At 41.7% G+C, this 19,626-nt stretch overlaps 1 protein-coding gene across 1 annotated transcript in view; it reads left to right on the top strand.

Moving 5' to 3' along the window:
- Window positions 1-17,109: 17,109 nt before the first annotated feature.
- Window positions 17,110-19,626, top strand: part of LOC131907822 (small ribosomal subunit protein eS17-like) — a 116,425-nt gene continuing 113,908 nt past the window's right edge. Inside the window, exon 1 of the mRNA XM_059258906.1 lies at window positions 17,110-17,245. Coding sequence (XP_059114889.1) covers window positions 17,110-17,245 — 136 coding nt within the window. The remainder of the gene's footprint in view (window positions 17,246-19,626) is intronic.

Here is a 19,626-nt window from a genome sequence, read left to right on the forward strand (position 1 = left end):
AAAGCAGATCCCTGGGGCCTGCCTAGCCTAGTTGATGAATTTCATGCCTTTCTCACAAAAACAAAGAGGTGGTGCCTGAGGCATAACACCCTGGGTTGTCCTATGTCCCCCACATATATAATGCACCTTGCATGCATGTGTGCCAGCACATACATGTACACAAAAATAAAAATAAAAACAATAAAAAGAATAGTAAGCAATGTTTGGCCCTCCTCAAAGACTCACCCACTTCTTGCTGCCTCATCCATAACACCCTGGTCAAGTTGCTTATCATCTCTCTAAGGATCACAATGACTCCCTGAGAAGTCACCCCAAATACATTCTTGCCCATTCATTTAAGCTTACCATATTAATAGTCTCCAATAACTCCCCCTCGCACAGAAGGAAAAGGTCAAAATGCATACAAGGTTAACAAGGCCTGACTGGGTAAGGCCCGTCTGCTCTCTCTGACTCTGTGTCCTGTTCCACTATCTCTCACTCTACTCCAGTCACAGTGTTTCTGAATTTGTGAAGCACACATGAGACATTATTAATTAAATTTTTTTTCACTTATTTTACATCCCAACCACAGTTTCCCCTTCCTCCTCTCCTCCCATTCCCTCCCCCCTCCACCCACTTCCTCTCTGCCCCCACATCCACTCATCTGCCTTGCCTCCATTCAGAAAGGCTCTCTTATGGGCATCAACGAAACATGGTACAAGTTGAGGCAGGACCAAGCTCCTCCTCCTGCATCAAGGCTGAGCAAGGCAACCCAACATGGGGAATAGGTTCTCAAAAGCCAGCTCAAACACCAAGGACACCAGGCCCTGATCCCACTGCTAGGAACCCCACAAACAGACCAAGCTGCACAACTGTCACACACATGCAGAGGGCCTAGCTGGGTCCCATGCAAGCTCATTACCTATCAGTCCAGAGTCCATGAGCTCCCATGTGTAGCTTAAGTTTTCCTGCCTGGCCCACAGTCAGGATATATCTCTTTTACCTGCCAGTCCCACAGCCTCTCAGACCCGACCAAGTAAACACAGAGACTTACGTTGCTTTCAAACTGTATGGCCGTGGCAGGCTTCTTGCTAACTGTTCTTATAGCTTAAATTAATCCATTTCCTTTAATCTATACCTTGCCACATGGCTCGTGGCTTACCGGCATCTTCACAAGCTGTTTCTCATCATGGCGGCTGGCAGTGTCTCTCTGACTCAGCCTTCCACTTCCCAGCTTTATTCTCCTCCTTGCCCCGCCTATACTTCCTGCCTAGCCAACGGCCAATCAGTGTTTTATTGATTAAATAGCAACACATTTGCCATACATCCCACAGCACCCATGAGCCCAGGTCAGCTGTTTCTGTGGGTTCCTACATCATGATCTTGACCTCCCTGGCTCACATAATCCCTCCCTTCTCCCTCTCTTCAACAGGACTCCTAGAGGGAGCTCAGCACAGTGCTTGGCTATTGATCTCTATATCTGCTTCCATCAGTTACTGGATGAAGGCCTATGATGACAGTTAGGGTAGTCACCAATCTGGTTACAGGAGACGGCCAGTTCAGGAACTCTCTTACTCTCCCCTTCCATTCCTCCCCCAACCGTTCCAACGAGATCCCTCATGTTTCCATCCATCAGCACCCCATCACCACCCCCAGTTTAGCCAGGAGATCTCTTCTATTTCCCCTCCCCAGGGAAATCCATGCATCCCTCTTTGGTTCCTCCTTGTTGCCTAACTTTTCTGGGGCTGTGGATTATAGCCTGGTTATATTTTACTTTATGGTTAATATCCACTTAAGAGTGAGTACATACCATGTTTGTCTTTCTGGGTCTGGGTTACCTCACTCGGGATGATTTTTTTCTAGTTCCATCCATTTGCCTGCAAACTTCACAATGTCATTGTTTTTTACATCTGAGTAGTACTCCATTGTGTAAATGTACCACATTTTCTTTATCCATTTGATAAAGTTGACGGGCATCTAAGTCTTTTCCAGGTTCTGGATATTACAAATAATGCTGCTGTGAACATGATTGAGCAAGTGTACTTGTGGTATGATTGAGCATTCTTTGGGTATATGCCCAAGATGGGTATAGCTGGGTCTTGAGGCAGATTAATTCCCAATTTTCTGAGAAACTGACATATTGATTTCCTAAGTGGCTGTATGAGTTTATACTCCCACCAGCATTAGAGTAGTGTTCCCCTTACTCCACATCCTCTCCAACATAAGCTGTCATCTTAGCCATTCTGACAGGTGTAAGATGGTATCTCCGAGTCCTTTTGATTTGCGTTTCCCTGATAGCTAAGGATGTTGAACATTTCTTTAAGTATTTCTCAGACATTTGAGATTCTCCTGATGAGAATTCTCTGTTTAGATCTGTATCCCATTTTTAATTAGATAATTTGGTATTTCAATGTCTAGTTTCTTGAGTTCTTTATGCATTTTGGAGCTCAACCCTTTCAGGTATTCTTAAGCAGATTCCATATCAGAGTCATTTACTGAATATTATAGCGTGTGTGTGTGTGTGTGTGTGTGTGTGTGTGTGTGTGCTTTACTTGTTCTGGGGGACCAGGAAATTGGTGAATTCTCCAAGTGATTATATGATATCTCAGGATTTATGATATCAAGGCTGAAGCAGCAAAATACCTGAAGAATATCTGGGTTCAAGGTCCTATAGCTTATGACAATAAGTCATTTTGCCTTTTATAAAATAATCTTTGGTCAGAAAAATCATTACTCTTATAGCTTAGGATTGCTGTAGTATTGGAAAAGAAAATTCTGTGAAATGTTTATAAAGAGGCATGCTATTTCTAGGTCCAGAGAAAATTTAACCAACACAACTTAGAGAAACCCAGATACTCTCCTAATTAGTGGCTATGATTACACAGGGAAGGAATCCTCACACAAAGCCATATGGGCACAGAACCTTGTAAACACGTTGTTCCACAGCCATTAATATTATTAACTTTTAACTAGGAAATTAATCTATATTCACAATATGAAACAGACAGTTCTTAAAATAACTTTTCATTTGATACTGTACAAATGAAATACTAACAGTAAATAAATATTGCCTGTAAGACAACTACCCATGGATCTTCATTAAACATAATCTCTCAAAATCAATGCATAATACTGTAAAAGACCAAGGTCATACCATACACAATGTTCTCTCATATCCTTTGTCCACTTAATACAACACAAATATCTTTAATGTGAATAAATATAATTTTTTACAATACTGTCCTAAGGGCTACATAGGAGTGGCACTAGGAAGTTCAGGTTGAGAAGATTCACACTACTGAAAACAAAACATGAGAGGAGAGGAGAGCATGGTAAAAACATCAGAACACTTTAAAGGGGTTTAGCCAGGAAACCCAAATGTAGCTGAAGTTTTCCTGTGTCCCACCTGACCCATTGTCAGGACAAATCTCTCTCACCCACCAGTCCTACAGCTGCTTGGACCCAAGTAAACACACAGAGGCTTATATTAATTAAAACTGCTCGGCTATTAGCTCAGGCCTACCACTGACTAGTTCTTAAATTTAAAGTAACCCATAATTCTTATTTATGTTTAGCCACATGGCTTGGTACCTTTTCTCAGTTCTGCCTTCACATCTTGCTTCTTCTGTGTCTGGTTGGTGACTCTTGACTCAGCCTTCTTCTTCCCAGAATTCTCCTCTCTGCTTGTCCCGCCTATACTTCTGTGTGGCTACTGGCCAGTTAGCATTTTATTTATCAACCAAATCAGAGCAACACACATTCACAGAATACAGAAAGACATCCACAGCACCTAATTCTGAGACAGACAGAAAAAATAACTCCTAATCCACTTCAATTGACCAAGACAAGCTACACAGGATCACACAGATAGTGCTGTAGAACCCAGCACAGTATTCTCCCAGCTCAAAAAGGCATTCACACTAGTGAGTTTTCCATCAAAGTCTGAATCATAGAAAGTTTTGCCTGTGGAACATCCCATCAATGCCAGAACTACTGAAAAATCATTAGGGGGACTATAGCCATTGCTCCAGCATCATGAAATGTAACTCCTAGTGAAGACAACCCTCCAGGATGACTCAAAGAAAGCAAAATAAACAAGAAGGAGGCAGTGTGAAAATTGGAAAACACATTCATTCCAACAGAGTTACAAAACATTCATAAGACAACACCATGACATATTCTCAGCCTCATATCTCCACAGTTGTAGAGGGCAAAAAGCATTTTGTACATATGGAGACCTGTACAGAAAGCCATAACTGATCAAACTAGAGAACAACTGATTGTGGGATGTCTAGCCCAAAGAACAGATTCATCCACAATACAACCCCTCTATCCAAAGTATAGAGAACATCATAGAAGATAAGGTGAAAAGATTGTGAGAACCAGAGGATCAGGAAGTCCACTGTAAGAGAGACCTCTGTCTGACAGGACAGCATCACCCAGGAAATCTCAACAATATAGTTGCCCAAATAGGACCTAAAAAATGACACCAATTGACATGCCAAGACGAATGGGGGGGGGTTGCTCACAAGGCTCTACTCCTGGGTGAAGAGCCATAGGCAGTTAACGGGGGTGTGTGCGTGAATGCATGAGCATGTGTGTGTGTGTGTGTGTGTGTGTGTGTGTGTGTGTGTACATATGCAGCACTAAAATGACTTAGAATGTTTTATTTAAAGAATAACGCCAAAGGCCATGAGTTTGAGGGGTATAAGTAATTCAGGAAGAGTTAGATAAAGGAAGGAAGAGAAATGATGCAAATATAATACTCATCTACAAAAATAAGGTGGAAAAAGATAATAAAAAAAAGTGTCAGTGGCCCTTGTGATGGTTAGTGTTCATTGTCATCTTGACAGAATCATAAAAGTACCTGGGAGAGAAGCATCTGTCTATGACTATGAGGGATTATCTTAATTGGGTTAATTGAGGAGGAACCTCAGTCTAAAGTGGGTCTTCTGTAAACCAGTATGGTTTCTAACTGCCTTCTAAATGCTTATTCTTACACCTATAGATAAATGTAGCCTTCACCCCTCAACAAAGAAGCTTCCTTCTGCAATAGATGGAGACATTTACAGAAAGTTGTAGCTGGTCAAAATACAGAGAACAACATTCCTTTTATTAATATGTAGTTGTCTCTTCTTACTGGCTTTGAAGTGTGCTTCATCAAATGTAAGAACCAATGTTGGCTTGTTTAGAGCACTGTTTGCTCAGTAGGTTGTTTCCATCACTTGGTTCTCCAGTTTTGATTGTCTTTGCTAGCTGAATGAGAAAGCATAAGTTAGATCTTGTTTTTTAACCCAATGGGTTTGGTATATCTTTTAATTGGTGAGTTGAGTCCATTTACATTTAAGGCTATCATTGTGGGTGGGTAGGTGTGGATGGGTATGTATGGTTTTAGGTCTGACCACTTTGTGTTAGACAACCAATCAGAAGGCTCACCCCTGGGAGAGGCTAAATCTCCTTCTCCCAGCAGCCCTCAGTTATTGTCCTGGGGTGTGATTGTGTGTGATTTTCCCCATTAGCATTAGCATATCTCTTCATAGTGTCATTGTTAATGAAGTGCTAACACCGATATGTCTCAAACTGTGCCATAAACTAGAAAGGGAAACCACATGACTGAACCCATTCTATGAAGTTAGCACTACTAACACCAAAACAAGATAAAAGCATAACATCTAAAAACTCAAGTCCAAGTGGTTCAAAGACCTCAACATAAATCCAGTGACACTGAACTTGATAGAAAAGAAAGTAGGAAGTAGTCTTGAATGCATTGGCACAGGAGACCACTTCCTAAATATAATACCAGTAGCACAGACACTGAGAGAAACAATTAATAAATGGGACCACCTGAAACTGAGAAGCTTTTGTAGAGTGAAGGACGCAGTCAATAAGACAAAACGACAGCCTACAGAATGGGAAAAGATCTTCACCAACCCTACATCTGACAGAAGGCTGATCTCCAAAATATATAAAGAACTCAAAAAGCTAGACTTCAAAATATTGAACAATCCAATTAAAAAATGGGCTACAGAGCTTAACAGAGAATCCTCAACAGAAGAATCTCAAATGGCTGAAAGACATTAAAGGAATTGCTCAACATCCTTAGTCATCAGGGAAATTCAAATCAAAACAACTCTGAGATACCATCTTACACCTGTCAGAATGGCTAAGATCAAAAACACTGAAGACAGCTTATTTTGGAGAGGATGTGGAGCAAGGGGAACACTCCTCCACTGTTGGTGGGAATGCAAACTTGTACAGCAACTCTGGAAATCAGAAATTGGCGGTTTCTCAGAAAATTGGGAATCAATCTCCCCCAAGACCCAGCTATACCACTCTTGGGCATATACCCAAGGAATGCTCAATCTTACCACAAGGACACATGCTCAACTATGTTCATAGCAGCATTATTCATAATATCCAGAACCTGGAAACAACCTAGATGTCCCTCAACTGAAGAATGGATAAAGACAATGTGGCACATATACACTATGGAGTACTACTCAGCAGTAAAAAAAAAAAAAAAAAAAAAAAAAAAAAAAAAAAAAAAAAAAAAGCCAATGATACCATGAAATTTGCAGGCAAATGGATGGAACTAGAAAATATTATCTTGAGTGAGGTAACCCAGACTCAGAAGGACAAACATAGTATGTACTCACTCATAAGTGGATACTAGATGTGAGGGAAGGGATGGCCAGACTGCAACCCACAGCTCTAGAGAGACTAGATAACAGGGAAAGACCCTAGGAGGAACACATGGATGACCCTGCGAAGGAGAAGTGGATGAGATCTACATGAGCAGACTGGGTGTGGGTTGTGTGTGGCAGAGGGCAAGGAGTGGGGGATGAGAACATAGGGAAATGGGAGGGTCAAGCTGGAACAGGGACAGAGTGGGAGGGCAGGGAGGGAGATACCATGATAGAGGACATCATGGGAATAGGAAGAGGCAGGGTGCTGGGGAGGCTCTCAGGAATCCACAAGGATGACCCCACCTTGGTCTGCTGGCAGTGGTCCAGAGGGTGCCTGGACTGGTCTACTCTGGTAACCAGTCTAGCAAATAACCTAGGGGTCATCACAGAGCCTTTGTCCAGTGACTGATGGAGGCAGACACAGAGATCCATGGCCAGGCACCAGGCTGAGCTCCAGGAATCCAACTGATGAGAGAGAGGAGAGATTCTGCAGGCGAGGGACATAGAGATCATGATGGGAGGATGTGCAGAGATGACCGGCCACACTAGTGGAAGCCCATGAACTGTGGACTGGTGGCTGTAGAGCCCCCATGGGACTGGACTAGGCCCTCTGGATATGGAAGACAGTTGTTTGGCTCAAACTGTTTGGGGGGCACCCAGGCAGGAGGATCAGGATCTGTCCCTGGTGCATGAGCAGGCTTCTGGGAATCCGGTGCCTGTGGTGTGACACCTTGCACAGCCTTGGTGCAGTGGGAAGGGGCTTAGACCTGCCTAGGCTCAGTGTGCTGGGCTCTGCTGACTCTCCATGGGAGACCTTGATTTGGAAGATGTGGGGATGCGGGGTGGATTGGCAGAGAGTGCTGGGGGGTGGGAGAAGGGAGGAGGGGGGATCTGGGGGTGGTATGTGGAGTGAGTAGAAAATTTCTTAATAAATAAAAATGAAAAAAAGAAAATCATAGATCAATTTTCTTAATGAATATAGATACTATAATTGCTAAAATATTTTCAGACCTTGGGTAGTCAACTACCAATAGCTCTGTGTTCTAGTTACTACTAATAGCTCTGTGTTCTAGTTACTACTAATAGCTCTGTGTTCTAGTTAGCATCTGGTTTCGCTGTCGTAAAACACTGGCCAAAAGTAAATTGGGGAGCAAAGAGTTTATTTTCATTTTACACTTTTAAGCAACAATCCATCATAGAAGGAAGCCAAGACAGGAACCTGGAGATGGGAACTGAAGCAGAGGCCATGGAGGAATGCTGCCTGCTGATTGTTCTACATGGTTTTCTCAGCCTGCTTTCTTGTACAGTCCAAGACCACCAGTTCAGGGGCAGCAACCCCTACAGTGCACTGGGCCCTCTTACATCAATCATTTCAAGAAAATAATCCCATAGACTTACCCACCAAACAGTTGAGGTTCTCTCTTCTCAGGTGACTCTAGTTGGTTTCACACTCTGAACTATCTTACTCTTCACAATTCACAAGCAGAGTTTTTTTTTCTGCTTGTACATGAATGAGTATATACTATAAGAGTGGACTCATACAGTACATACTGTTTATTTTTGAAGAACTGAGCATCGATTTTATGGACATACATTAATATAGTCAGACAGCATTCTAAGGCTTGACAAAAGTAACAATTATACAATTGGAGCTTAAACAATGAATTGCAAGCAATTAAGGAATGCTGAAAGTGGAAGAAATAGTCTTTCCCAGGGAAAAGCACACCAACTGGTTATCTAATCCTAAACAGTCAGCCCTGAAACTATAGCTACAAGTAACATTATACTGACTGAGTAGGCTGTACATATATATTTTGGAATGTAGCAACACGTAATAACAGTTAAAGAAAAAGAGGCCATGTATTTTAATTAGAACAAGTAGGTATATTTGAGGTGCTGGGAGGAGAAAAGGAAAGGGAAAAGGGAAATGATGTAATTATATTATAATCTCAAAAAAGTGTGTGTGTGTGTGTGTGTGTGTGTGTGTGTGTGTGTGTTTAAAAGAGCTATGTGATAAACCTGCAAAACTACTTAGCTTCTCAAAAGCCACTTTGCTTTAAACTCATCGAAGATATGCAGAAATGAGTTTCTACCACCATCCAGAAACATGTAGAGACAACAATGTTGACCCTGGAGACCGAAGGTGAAGGCAGAAGCAAAAAGCTACTTGGGAGTGTGGGCAAGAGAATATGTTCTCTCTGGCCTTCTTATCAATAAGCTTCAGATCTCAAGATATGCCAAAGCAACCAGATTCTGCATCGAACACTTTCTTAGACATGCAAGTGCTAGCAAGCAGCTGACACATTACCAAGTGTTTATTTAGTTGATGATGCTTCCTATTTATAGATATTCGCCGACATACCTTACAAAAATCACTAGACAAAGATCTAGTACATGTTAAACTGCTTCCATCAATTATTGTCCCAGAAAGTAGCATTTGCCCAGGATTTCTTGGAATACTGCTGCATTACTGGTGGCATCCCTGAGTTTAAGAACACTTGTACCATCTTGCAGTTTGTAAAGGTCAAATCTGTTTTTGTTCACTCACTCATAAATTCTCTTGTAGCATCATATAGCTCTGACAGCCCATGTCCTTTTGGCTCTTCCCTGGGTAGTCCATCACACACGCACACACATGCATACACACACACACACACACACACACACACACACACACACACACTGCACCACACGTGCACTAGCTGACTTGAACAGAATTCTCACTTCTGTGTTCTTGTGGCACTTTGTAAATACCTCTGTTCAATAAATCAAATTCATTCTTTAGAATGTATGGGTCTGTATGTACATATGTGTACCTGAGTCCAGATACGCATGGAGGCCAGAAAAAGGAATCAGATCTCCTGGAGCTAGAGTTACCGGAAGTTCTAGGATCAACCTTCTAAAAGGGCAGTGTGTGCTCTTAACTCTGGGCCAACTTTCTAGCCCCAATCAAATTCATTTGAGTCACTGTCAGCATTGGATAGGAGGTCTAAGTGCCAGACACTACGCTAAGCATTTTAGGTTATTTTATCTCACTTGAATCTAAATTCAGCTTTACAATGTGGACACTGAGGCATAGTTTAGTAATTATCTAGTGTAAAGCCATTTTTAAAAAAGTAAAGGCCAGTGATGATAGTTGCCTTTTTTGCCTCATCTTTATTTTTCCTCAAGAAACACTTACAGACAAGGTGTGATGGCCTATCATGCCACAATCACTTTCAGAGCATATCAAGACTACCTCAAAACTAATGACATTAGCATTCCCAGTGCTAAACCATACCTAAAAGACAGCTGCTGTTCAATAAATATGTGGCATATCACCAAATAGAAAGACAAGTATCCGGCACTCTGTGCTGTCTGCCTCTGTAATCAACAACAACAGACAAGAGTAGACCCTGAAACAAAGCGTATTGGGTGGACGTTCCCTCGCCATTACCTCACCTCAGACTAATCTTGCTGGCCCATTAAAAATATATTAGAAATACAATGATAACAATAATGACTCGGTTCTAGCATGGTGATCCTTTATAAATCTATGTTCCATATTTTTCAAGTCTTTTAGTGGTCCAAAAGAAGTAGAAGTAATTAGAGGTTCAATTTGAAAAAAGAAAATTCTTGTAACAGTTGGGATTCTGAATGAATTTAGAAGAAAGGGAAGAAATTAGATCAAAGTCAAACATCTGTCACTTTCCAAGCTTGTCACCTTGGCAAAGAACAAAACTCTTCCAAGGCTTCCTTCCTTCCATTTTAGGCGGTTACATTACAGTGGGTCAAATATATAATGACTTCCATTCCCCCACCGTCTTCACTCCTACTGTCCTCTGCAACGTAGTAGCAACGTAGTACCCACTCCTTGGTCCAGTGAAGACAGCACTGAGAATATATACCCATGCTTATAAGTGGGTCAGAGCACTTGTTGTTTCCTTTGTCTCAGGCTTTCTCCACTCCACTGATTCAGAGTAAGCTAAGCACCTCCCTCTTGCACTGTGTGAGTCATTTTTCCAGACTATTGGCTGAGCAGCTATTATGTTTTGGTACTAGGCAGTACACAAAAACTTTACCAATATCTTTGCTACTTGGAATGCAATCCATAGGAAAGAACACACTCACAGGAAGAGTTAAGGATACAACGCAAGAGTAGGTGGCTATGATTGAACACCCAACAGAAGCAATGTGAAGAGGAAGGATTTGTGTGGCTCCTGGCTTCAGGTGTAAGAGTCCATCATTGTAAGGAAGGTGTGGCGGCTGGGGTAGCTATCTCTGTCAGTAGGAACAAAGTGGTGTGGCTCAAACCAGAACAGGTATCATCTATAAGTCACACTCTCAGTGACCCACTTCTGATAAGTAGGCCAGAGTACCAAAAGCTAAGTCATTCAAAACAGCACCACCAACTGTGGACTAAGTCTTTAAACACATGAGAATGGTACCATGTGTGTATTTAGGTCTTTGTGGCATAGACAGCCCCTTCTGGCTTCTGATTGTCTTCCCTACAATCAGACCCCAGAATCCCTCCTGTAGCCAAGCTAAGCCTTGTACCTGCTACCTACCTTTATGTCCCATCCCTGCTTTGAATTTAATCCTCACATTCTGATCTCTATGTTCTTTCCCAACCACTACAATCCAGCTTTCCTCATTTCCCTGGACTCATAACAGTCTCCACTTCCTTTAAAAACCTAAATAATTTGGTAGGTCTACTGACTTCTTAGATGCTTAACTTAAACTGTCATAATAATTTTTAACCCTTCCTATGAGTATGCTCTCTCCTACCAGTTATATTCCAGTGACAAGGACCTTGGGAAAGTTCTTGCATCCTTCACAGTTGCAAGAACCTAATAGGTGCTCAGCCAAAAGCCTGAGGTGAATTTATGTTTACTAATTATTCATCTATGATATTTAAAGGAATGACAATAGAAGAGAAAATTTGAAACACATAATTCATCATCTCTCCCATTGTGTTTTGTCACAGAACTTTAATTAGAATGACTCTTAATGTTACATATTGCTGTTCGGAAAATCACAAAGGAATTTTTGCTCATAATTTGGTTTGTCTGAGACTGAAAGTAGATTACTATCTTGTGCTAAAGCAACCATACATTGTATGTACCTCAAAAAAAAACTATTTTTGAACCCTGTTCATTAATGCTTAGCACATCTAGCTGGGAAGACGTATCAGAGCAGTGCAAATCTGACAGTCCATTTTTCACTACCATTTTCTTCATCTACTACAAAACAAACAGGGATGTGCTCAGCTGAGTTTGCTTCCTCAGTGAAACAAGTCTGGAAATAGTTGAATTTCTCTAAAAACATCTATCTGTTTGTTCAAAACTTGCAGAACATACTACATCCAAAATCCTTGCACCTGGGAAATGGAAAATGAGGCAGAAAGTCAGTTTAAATGGCAGAAGTTTTTGAAAAACTAAATCATGAAAGCATCCTATTGGGGAGGGTTTATTAGAACCACACACGACAAGTTCAGCTTTACAAGAGACTACACAACCAGATGCGGTAGTACACCAAGTCCTTAGAATTTGAATATTTATCAGCCATTCCATTGTTGTGCCACATTCATAATTCAATACAAACAGCATGCAGCCCTTCTCGTGTTACCATAGCACACACTGAGACATGTGCTAGAGTGACTGAGACATGTGCTAGAGTGACTGAAACATGTGTTAGAGTGACTGAGACATGTGCTAGAGTGACTGAGACATGTGCTAGAGTGACTGCTGTTCTTCACATGACTTTGCTCAGTTTCAGAAATGCTTCTGTCAGGTGGGTACTGCAACTGATCTGACAGATTAAAATAATGTAAAAAGCTTATGCTGTTAATTTGGGTGTTCCTGGAGTTGCCTGCTCTGCTTCAATGCCACTCTAATTCCCAAGATGAGGTATCTCATACACCAGCCTCCTTAATGAGAATTTCTTTTGTTTGTCTTTGGTTCTTCAATGATGCATCAAATTTTCTTCTCCTCTACCCAAGCAAAGATTGACACCATCACAGTGGCAGATTCATGTTATTTTTGTTTAGTAACAAAGTTCACTCTGTTGATGTAAAGTTGTTATCTGATTCTCTAAAGTTCATAAACCAATTTGCACGTTGTGATGAGGAAAGAATGGCAGAGACGTCTATAAGAATTCTCAAGGAACAAGTTCTACATCTCCAGTGCACTTCAGTTTGATTTCCAACAAAGATGAACACTTGTCGTTCCGAAGACTTCAAATGCTTCTTCGTGACTGAAATATGGCTGAGAACACACCAGGAGCAATGCAATCTCTCCAACTGCCAAGCCTAGGTGGTTAGTTTAGTCTGCCTGGTATCTAGGTAGTGTCTACTGCCCTAACCCTACCCACCAATCAACCCAGGGCCTGGAGTTGGAAATTCACTATAAAAGAATAGAGTTTGAGATCAGAGTATCATTGTTAAAGATGCTTCAGGTTGCTCAAATGATGCCAGTTGTTACACAAGCTAGATGGGCCTGATGACTCCCTATTCTGACCCTGTGTCCAAGCCTGAGATGGCACACATAAGCATGTGTATAAGTCAGGATTCTTTAGGGGTACATAGTCATAATCAATAGAATTTATACATATATGTATATATAATGGGAATTTACTATACTGACTTACAGGCTGTGATCTGGGTAATCTAACAATGAGTGGCTCATAATGGGGAGCCCAAGAAACAAGTAGTTGTTCAGTCCATGAGTGTGGATGTATCTGTAATCCCAATTTGGTGTTGGAATCCTGGAAGATTCCTGGAGAGCTGCTGGCCTTAAATTCTAAATAAGCTGGATTTAATACTGAGTGCAGCAACAGGTTAGAAGAGCCTGTCAGCAAGAGTGAAGGCAAACTAGCCAAGAGCAAACTTTCCTTCTCCCATGTCTTTTTCATGTGCAACCCAGATTTAGGATCTGTCTGCATGTGTTAAATAATCTGGTTAAGAAGATCCCTCACAGGAGCACCCAGCATCTTTATCCAGATGGAGCCAAGTGGACACCCAAGATTAGCCATCACAGGATATGACTCTGCCAACTGACCCACTGCCTTCAAAGCTTTTCTCTGGAGGCTTCAAACAGGAAACAGCCCCCAGACCTTGGCTAGGTTGTCTCCAAAATGTAAGAGAACTGTTGCCTTCTAACCAGGCACTTCTTGACACCTTTGTCAAGGAAAGATAAAGGAAGGTTAGGATGAGATCCTGTAGGAAGCTGTCTTGGGAAGACCATTTCTCATGGAAATGAGAAAAAGAGAACAGCATTGTCTTACAACAAATGGGCCTGGGATGACCCAGGAACACATGAAGCTGCCCAGAGATCAGCCCTTAACCACACTACAGCCATTGCCCCTGTGAAAGGGGAGGTATGGCTCCATCCTGTGGTTTTACACCATGACTTCTGGAAGCTTCTGGGTAAAGAATAATATAGGACATATGTGAAAACTAGGACATACTTTACCTAAAGGGACTTTTATTTTTTTTTCCCGAATTATACTAATAAGTTTGCTTTATCCCATCCAGAATGCAAGGCTTGTGTGGTGGGATATTTTTAGTCAATACAAAAAGAAAACAAATGGACTTTCTCTGTACATTCAAGTATGGAAAGGAGGGTAGGCAACATATGGCTACAGATACAGCTTATAAAACTGAACACATCATAAAACAGGGCAGTAAAAATAACATGGAGTGATGAATTGAAGAAGAGGAAATGAGTTATACAGCTGTACTCTAAGATGGTTATTAAAGCTGACCCCTTCTCTAGGTTTCCTAGAGACTGAGTCAAAAATAATTCTCAGCATCTGAAAAAAAGAAACTTCACAAGTATGAAATTCAGTCACTTTATGTATGACTTTTTCTCTATTAATTCTCAGTTTCATTTTGAAAGTTGTGATTTCTTAATTTAGAGATTCAAAGGAAGGAAGCTTTCTGGATCCAGATTTAATAGTGTTGAATGTCCTCCTTGACTTTAAACTGGAAATCTCTGGGAGCTAAGCTAACATTCAGGCCACTAGGGTGCAATTTAGAAAATTATCCCTTCATAGCCTCCAATAGTACCCCAATGGAACAAAAGATTACACTAAGTCTATTCTTTATTAAACTGCACCTTGGAGTCATGTACTGTTGAATGGTGCCCTTCAGTTACTGGAATTTACCTATTTGTTATTGGTCTCCACAGAACTGAAAACAATTATCTATTAGGACAAGCTTAAAGCTAAACATTTCTAACCAATCCTGAAGGAGGAAAAAAAGGTTAAGTCTATGTGAATGAACAAATATTGTGTTCCTAATTTGCTTCTTGCTGTGTAGTATTCAATGAAGTTGAGTATAATAGATTAATTTCTAAAAGTGAATTAACATTTCATATACACAAAATGATTAATTGGTAAATTGAGATGGATTTTGTTTTGCATTTTAGGTGCCTCCGGCTAATGAGATCAATTTACTTCCTGGTTCTAGGATCCCACAGTATAACCCTTCAGTCTACATGTGAATACTAACATTCCTAAGGACTAGAGACTGATTTTCACTGCCTAAAATGGAGGCTCCAGGAAATACGCTTTACAAATGTAACTATAAATTAATTAGTTAAAAATGACTTAAAAAGCCAGTTGCTCTGTGTCTCTGCTAGCATGTCAAGTACTCGGCAGCCTTAAAGACTAGTGGACACCATTTGCACACACAGCTGCCTACCATCATGAGGTCCTATTGACGGCACTGCTGAGATCTGCACCATACTTTTAAAGGTAAATAGTGATCTATTTAACAGTGAAGCAAAACTTAATTTTATCTGTTTCCTATCTGTTAAAGACTGGAGAATTTATTCTAAATGTAAACATTATGTTCAGAATTATATGTTTACACTCACTCCTTCCCGTGTTTATTTAAATATATCCTGAAAACAAAATGTACAACCTTCTCAAACCTTTGTGCTAAGTGTTGCAAGTGTGAGATCAGTCTAGCAGCCTAGATGGTCCGGAAGTAAATGACTACAGTCCACTTAAACAGCAACTCTAAAAACAAAGGGGAAGATATATGAAATGTTAGGGGATGGGGGTCATGAGAAAGAGTGATGTTCATACTGAATACCTAATAGGATTAGGGTTTCCTGAATCCAGTGAGAAAACAAATGAAGGAGGAAACAGTTTATGCAAAAGATGGAGATAATTATGACTAAGACCCACTTCAGGACTGTGTTCATCTTTCTTATCACTATGAAAAAAATTACATGAGAAAGCAACTGAGTAGAGAATTTATTTGGGCTCAGATTGTATAAATTTTAGTCCAGAGACACTTGTCTCATTTGTTGTGAGACAGCATCATGACAGAGAGCATGTGGTGTGGTTCAAGTGGTGCACCTCATAGCAGACAGGAGAGTGGAAAATAGGAGGTGTCTGGGACAAGACACGCCCATGAAAGGCACATGTCAGCAGCCCACTTCCTCCTCATCACCCAATAATCCACTCAGTTTGTATCAATCCATGGACGACATGAGAGCCCCTCTGGATCCAGTCAGCACCACCACCACCACTTGGGACCAACTCACATGAGCCTGTCCACACCACAAGGGCTAAAATTAGGAACAAAAGCGTAAGAGCGCAGAGTTCAGGGAGAACCAGATAGAATTAGACAGAACAAGTGATGTTGAGGATATCGTTGTTTGCTCTCTGTTACTGTAAGAAAACCACCAACTAAAGGCAACTTGGGGAGGAAAGTTATCTGGCTTACAAATCCAGATCACAGTCCTTCACTCAGGGAAGTTGGGGCAGTAACTCGAGCATGCCCCTGGAAACAGGCGGTGAAGCCAAGTCTCAGGAGGCATGCCACTTCCTGGCTTGCTCTCCATGCTCACATTCAGCCCTCCAGCTATCTGTCTTTTCTTAACATAATAGCTTTATGGAGTCTTCGGGATTTTCATATCATACACCCCAATCATACTTATTTCCCAGTCCTCCCATGTCTGCTCTCCCACCCTTGTGAACCCCTCTCAACAAAATAAAAAGAATAATCAAAAAACAAGCCCAAATTTGTGTTATTGAAATACTCACTGGAGCATGGTCAAGCTCTCAGCAGCCCGCCGCTTAAACAGAACTGAGTCCTTCCCCTCCTGTACCCCTGCCAGAAGCCATCAGCTGTGGAGAGCTACACTTCAGCACCCTTATCACACTTTTGAAGAGTTCTGTTACTTTTTTTTTTTTTTTGAAGAGGCTGTTACTTTTTGAGGGTATGGGAGGGGAGGCAGGTAGGGATTGTCACAGAAGCCTTCCATGTCCTTCAACTACATATCTGCAGTCATCGATATCACTGCAAATGTAGCTTCCTTGCTCTTTACAGTCAGTGGGAGCACAGATCACAGGCTTCCACATGATTTCTGGTGACAGCACAGACCATGAACACTGCCTCCTTGCAGTAGCACCACGGATGCATACAGGGCCTTCAGAGGTAGCCCAGACCATGGACATCCACATGGCCTCAGATGGTGACACAGGCTGCTCACATCGCTATGGCCTGCAGTGGCAGCACAACCTACGAAAATCAACATGGCTTTGGGCAGCAGCACAGACCGTGGACATCCACGTGGCCTTCGGGGGTAACATAGGCCACGGACATCAACACAGACCCCTGTTACAGTAGGACCCCCAGGACCATGTGCCTAGTGGCAGCACTGCCCACAGTGTGCTGGATCCGCCCTCACAAATCGTCAATCGAAAACTTAAAAAATTCCCGCTGTCTTGCCTACATGCCCGTCTAAAGGAAGCATTTTCTCCACTGAAATTCCCTCTTCCCACATAACCCTAGTTTATGTCAAGTTGCCAAAAAAAGAAAAAAGTAAGCAGCACAGAGTGGAGGGAACAGAAATGTGTGGCACTGTGGGGTAGGACTTGCTTTGCAGGGCTAAGGAACTGATGAAGCTTGGGACACAGAGTGTAAACATATTTGGGAAAAAAATATTCCACATTTATAACACCTAACTAACTTAGGCTCAGCATTTTAAAAACATGGTATAACTCGAATTGCTAAATAGTCTTTTAATAAAAACCTGTAGCTAGATATTGGGGTAAATACTGAAAAATCAGAGAGACAAAGGAACAAGCCACAGCCACCACCTTTTACCTCACCAACTCCTCAGCCTGAAAAGGCTTTCTAGCCGAAAGGCCTCTAGCTGGAAGGGGTTTCTCAGTCAAAAAGCTTCTAGTTTCTGTCTCCTCACACCTTTTATACCTTTCTCCGCCCAGCCATCACTTCCTGGGATTAAAGGCGTGTGTGCTTCCCAGTACTGGGATTAAAGGTGTGTGCCACCACTGCCTGGCATCTATGTTTAATCTACTGGCTTATTCCGTTCTCTGATCTTCAGGCCAATTTTATTAGGGTACACAATATATCACCACAACATGGTTGAACAACAACATAAAAATTTAAAGAATGCTTTGAAAGTGTAGAAGTTTGGGGCTTGAGAGATGACTCAGCCTTTAAGAGCACATGCTGATCTTGTAGAGTACCTGAAGTTCAGTTCCCACCAAATATATCAGGCAGTTCACAACTGCCTGACTCTAGCTCACAGAATCTGACTCCTCTAAGGACACCTGCGTACATATGCACATACACACACACACACACACACACACACACACACACACACAAACACAATTAAAATAATAAAATTTTTTTTTTTTTGGTTTTTCAAGACAGGGTTTCTCTGTGTAGCTTTGCAGCTTTCCTGGAACTCACTCTGTAGCCCAGGCTGGCCTCGAACTCACAGAGATCCGCCTGCCTCTGCCTCCTGAGTGCTAGGATTAAAGGCATGCACCACCACCGCCCAGCTAAATTTTTACAGTTTTTAATATAGAGAAAAATTTCTGACACACTCACATACCTCAATAATGTTGTTCTTAAGGTTTGTGAACCTGACAAAACATTTAAAATATTTTAAACAAAAATATATCCTTGGAGGAAAAAAGGATGGACTCCATGTTCTAAATTTCAACTTCCCTTCAAAAGCTCTACCTAGATGACATGAAAGTAACACAATACCTTACAGACTCTTTTGCTCATACACTTATTTCTGCCCCATCTCACCAAGAAGGCAATGAAGCCTCTCAAGTCACTCTGCCTTCCCCTCAGGACTTGACTGTAAGAGCAAAGGTTCACTCAGAACTCGAGAGAAGCACCAGAGGTCGCTAAGCAACAGGCACGAGGCCGGTCAGAAGGGGCTGACATGAGGAAGGCAGTCAGCTCTGTGGGAAAAAATAAATACAAACTAGCTTGAGAACTGGAGGGCAGAGTGGTGGTGAAGAAAGACGCCTGGGAAGATCACAAGTCGGAAATGATTCCTGTCATCGGTAGAGCTCAGTCTTAGGGACCAGCGCAACAGTGCTTTGTTCTTGTTGTTATTCTTGGAGGTTGTTTTTGCTTTGTTTCTCCTTACGTGAAACCACACAGGCAAATGTCTTCTGAGCCTAGCTGAGTAACTGGCAGCACACTGACCACTGTCTTGACTGACAGCTTGTCTTCTTCAATAGCTTTTCAATATTGAGGAAGGTCATTCCTCTTGAGATTTCCCTCAGGTTAGAGTTAACAAGATCCTAGCCTGGAAGACATCTAGGTCCTCCTAGATACTCGGGGATTTTATGACTTCTTAGTCATCAGGAAACCTGCCGCCCATGAGTCTAGGTAACCTCCTTCATCAGATCTTAGACCCCAAACACAAACATCAGTTCATTGCATTTCAGCTCTGTGATGCTATGAGGTCATGACAACAGAGGATCTGAGTGGGTACCACTCACAGGTGTGGGCTCTAGAAGGCAAAACTTAAAAACACTATGTTTTTGACACTTTGATCTTGCTCACATAAGCACAACCCTTCCTTCCTTGGGTTGTAATAATCCAGCATCTCCATGAATCTTAGGATAATTCATTAAAATTAATCAATTTCAATACCAGTCTTAGGGAGAAGGGTAGAATGCATAATAG

This window comes from Peromyscus eremicus, chromosome 4, assembly GCF_949786415.1.
Source record: "Peromyscus eremicus chromosome 4, PerEre_H2_v1, whole genome shotgun sequence".
NCBI classification, from domain to species: Eukaryota; Metazoa; Chordata; class Mammalia; order Rodentia; family Cricetidae; genus Peromyscus; species Peromyscus eremicus.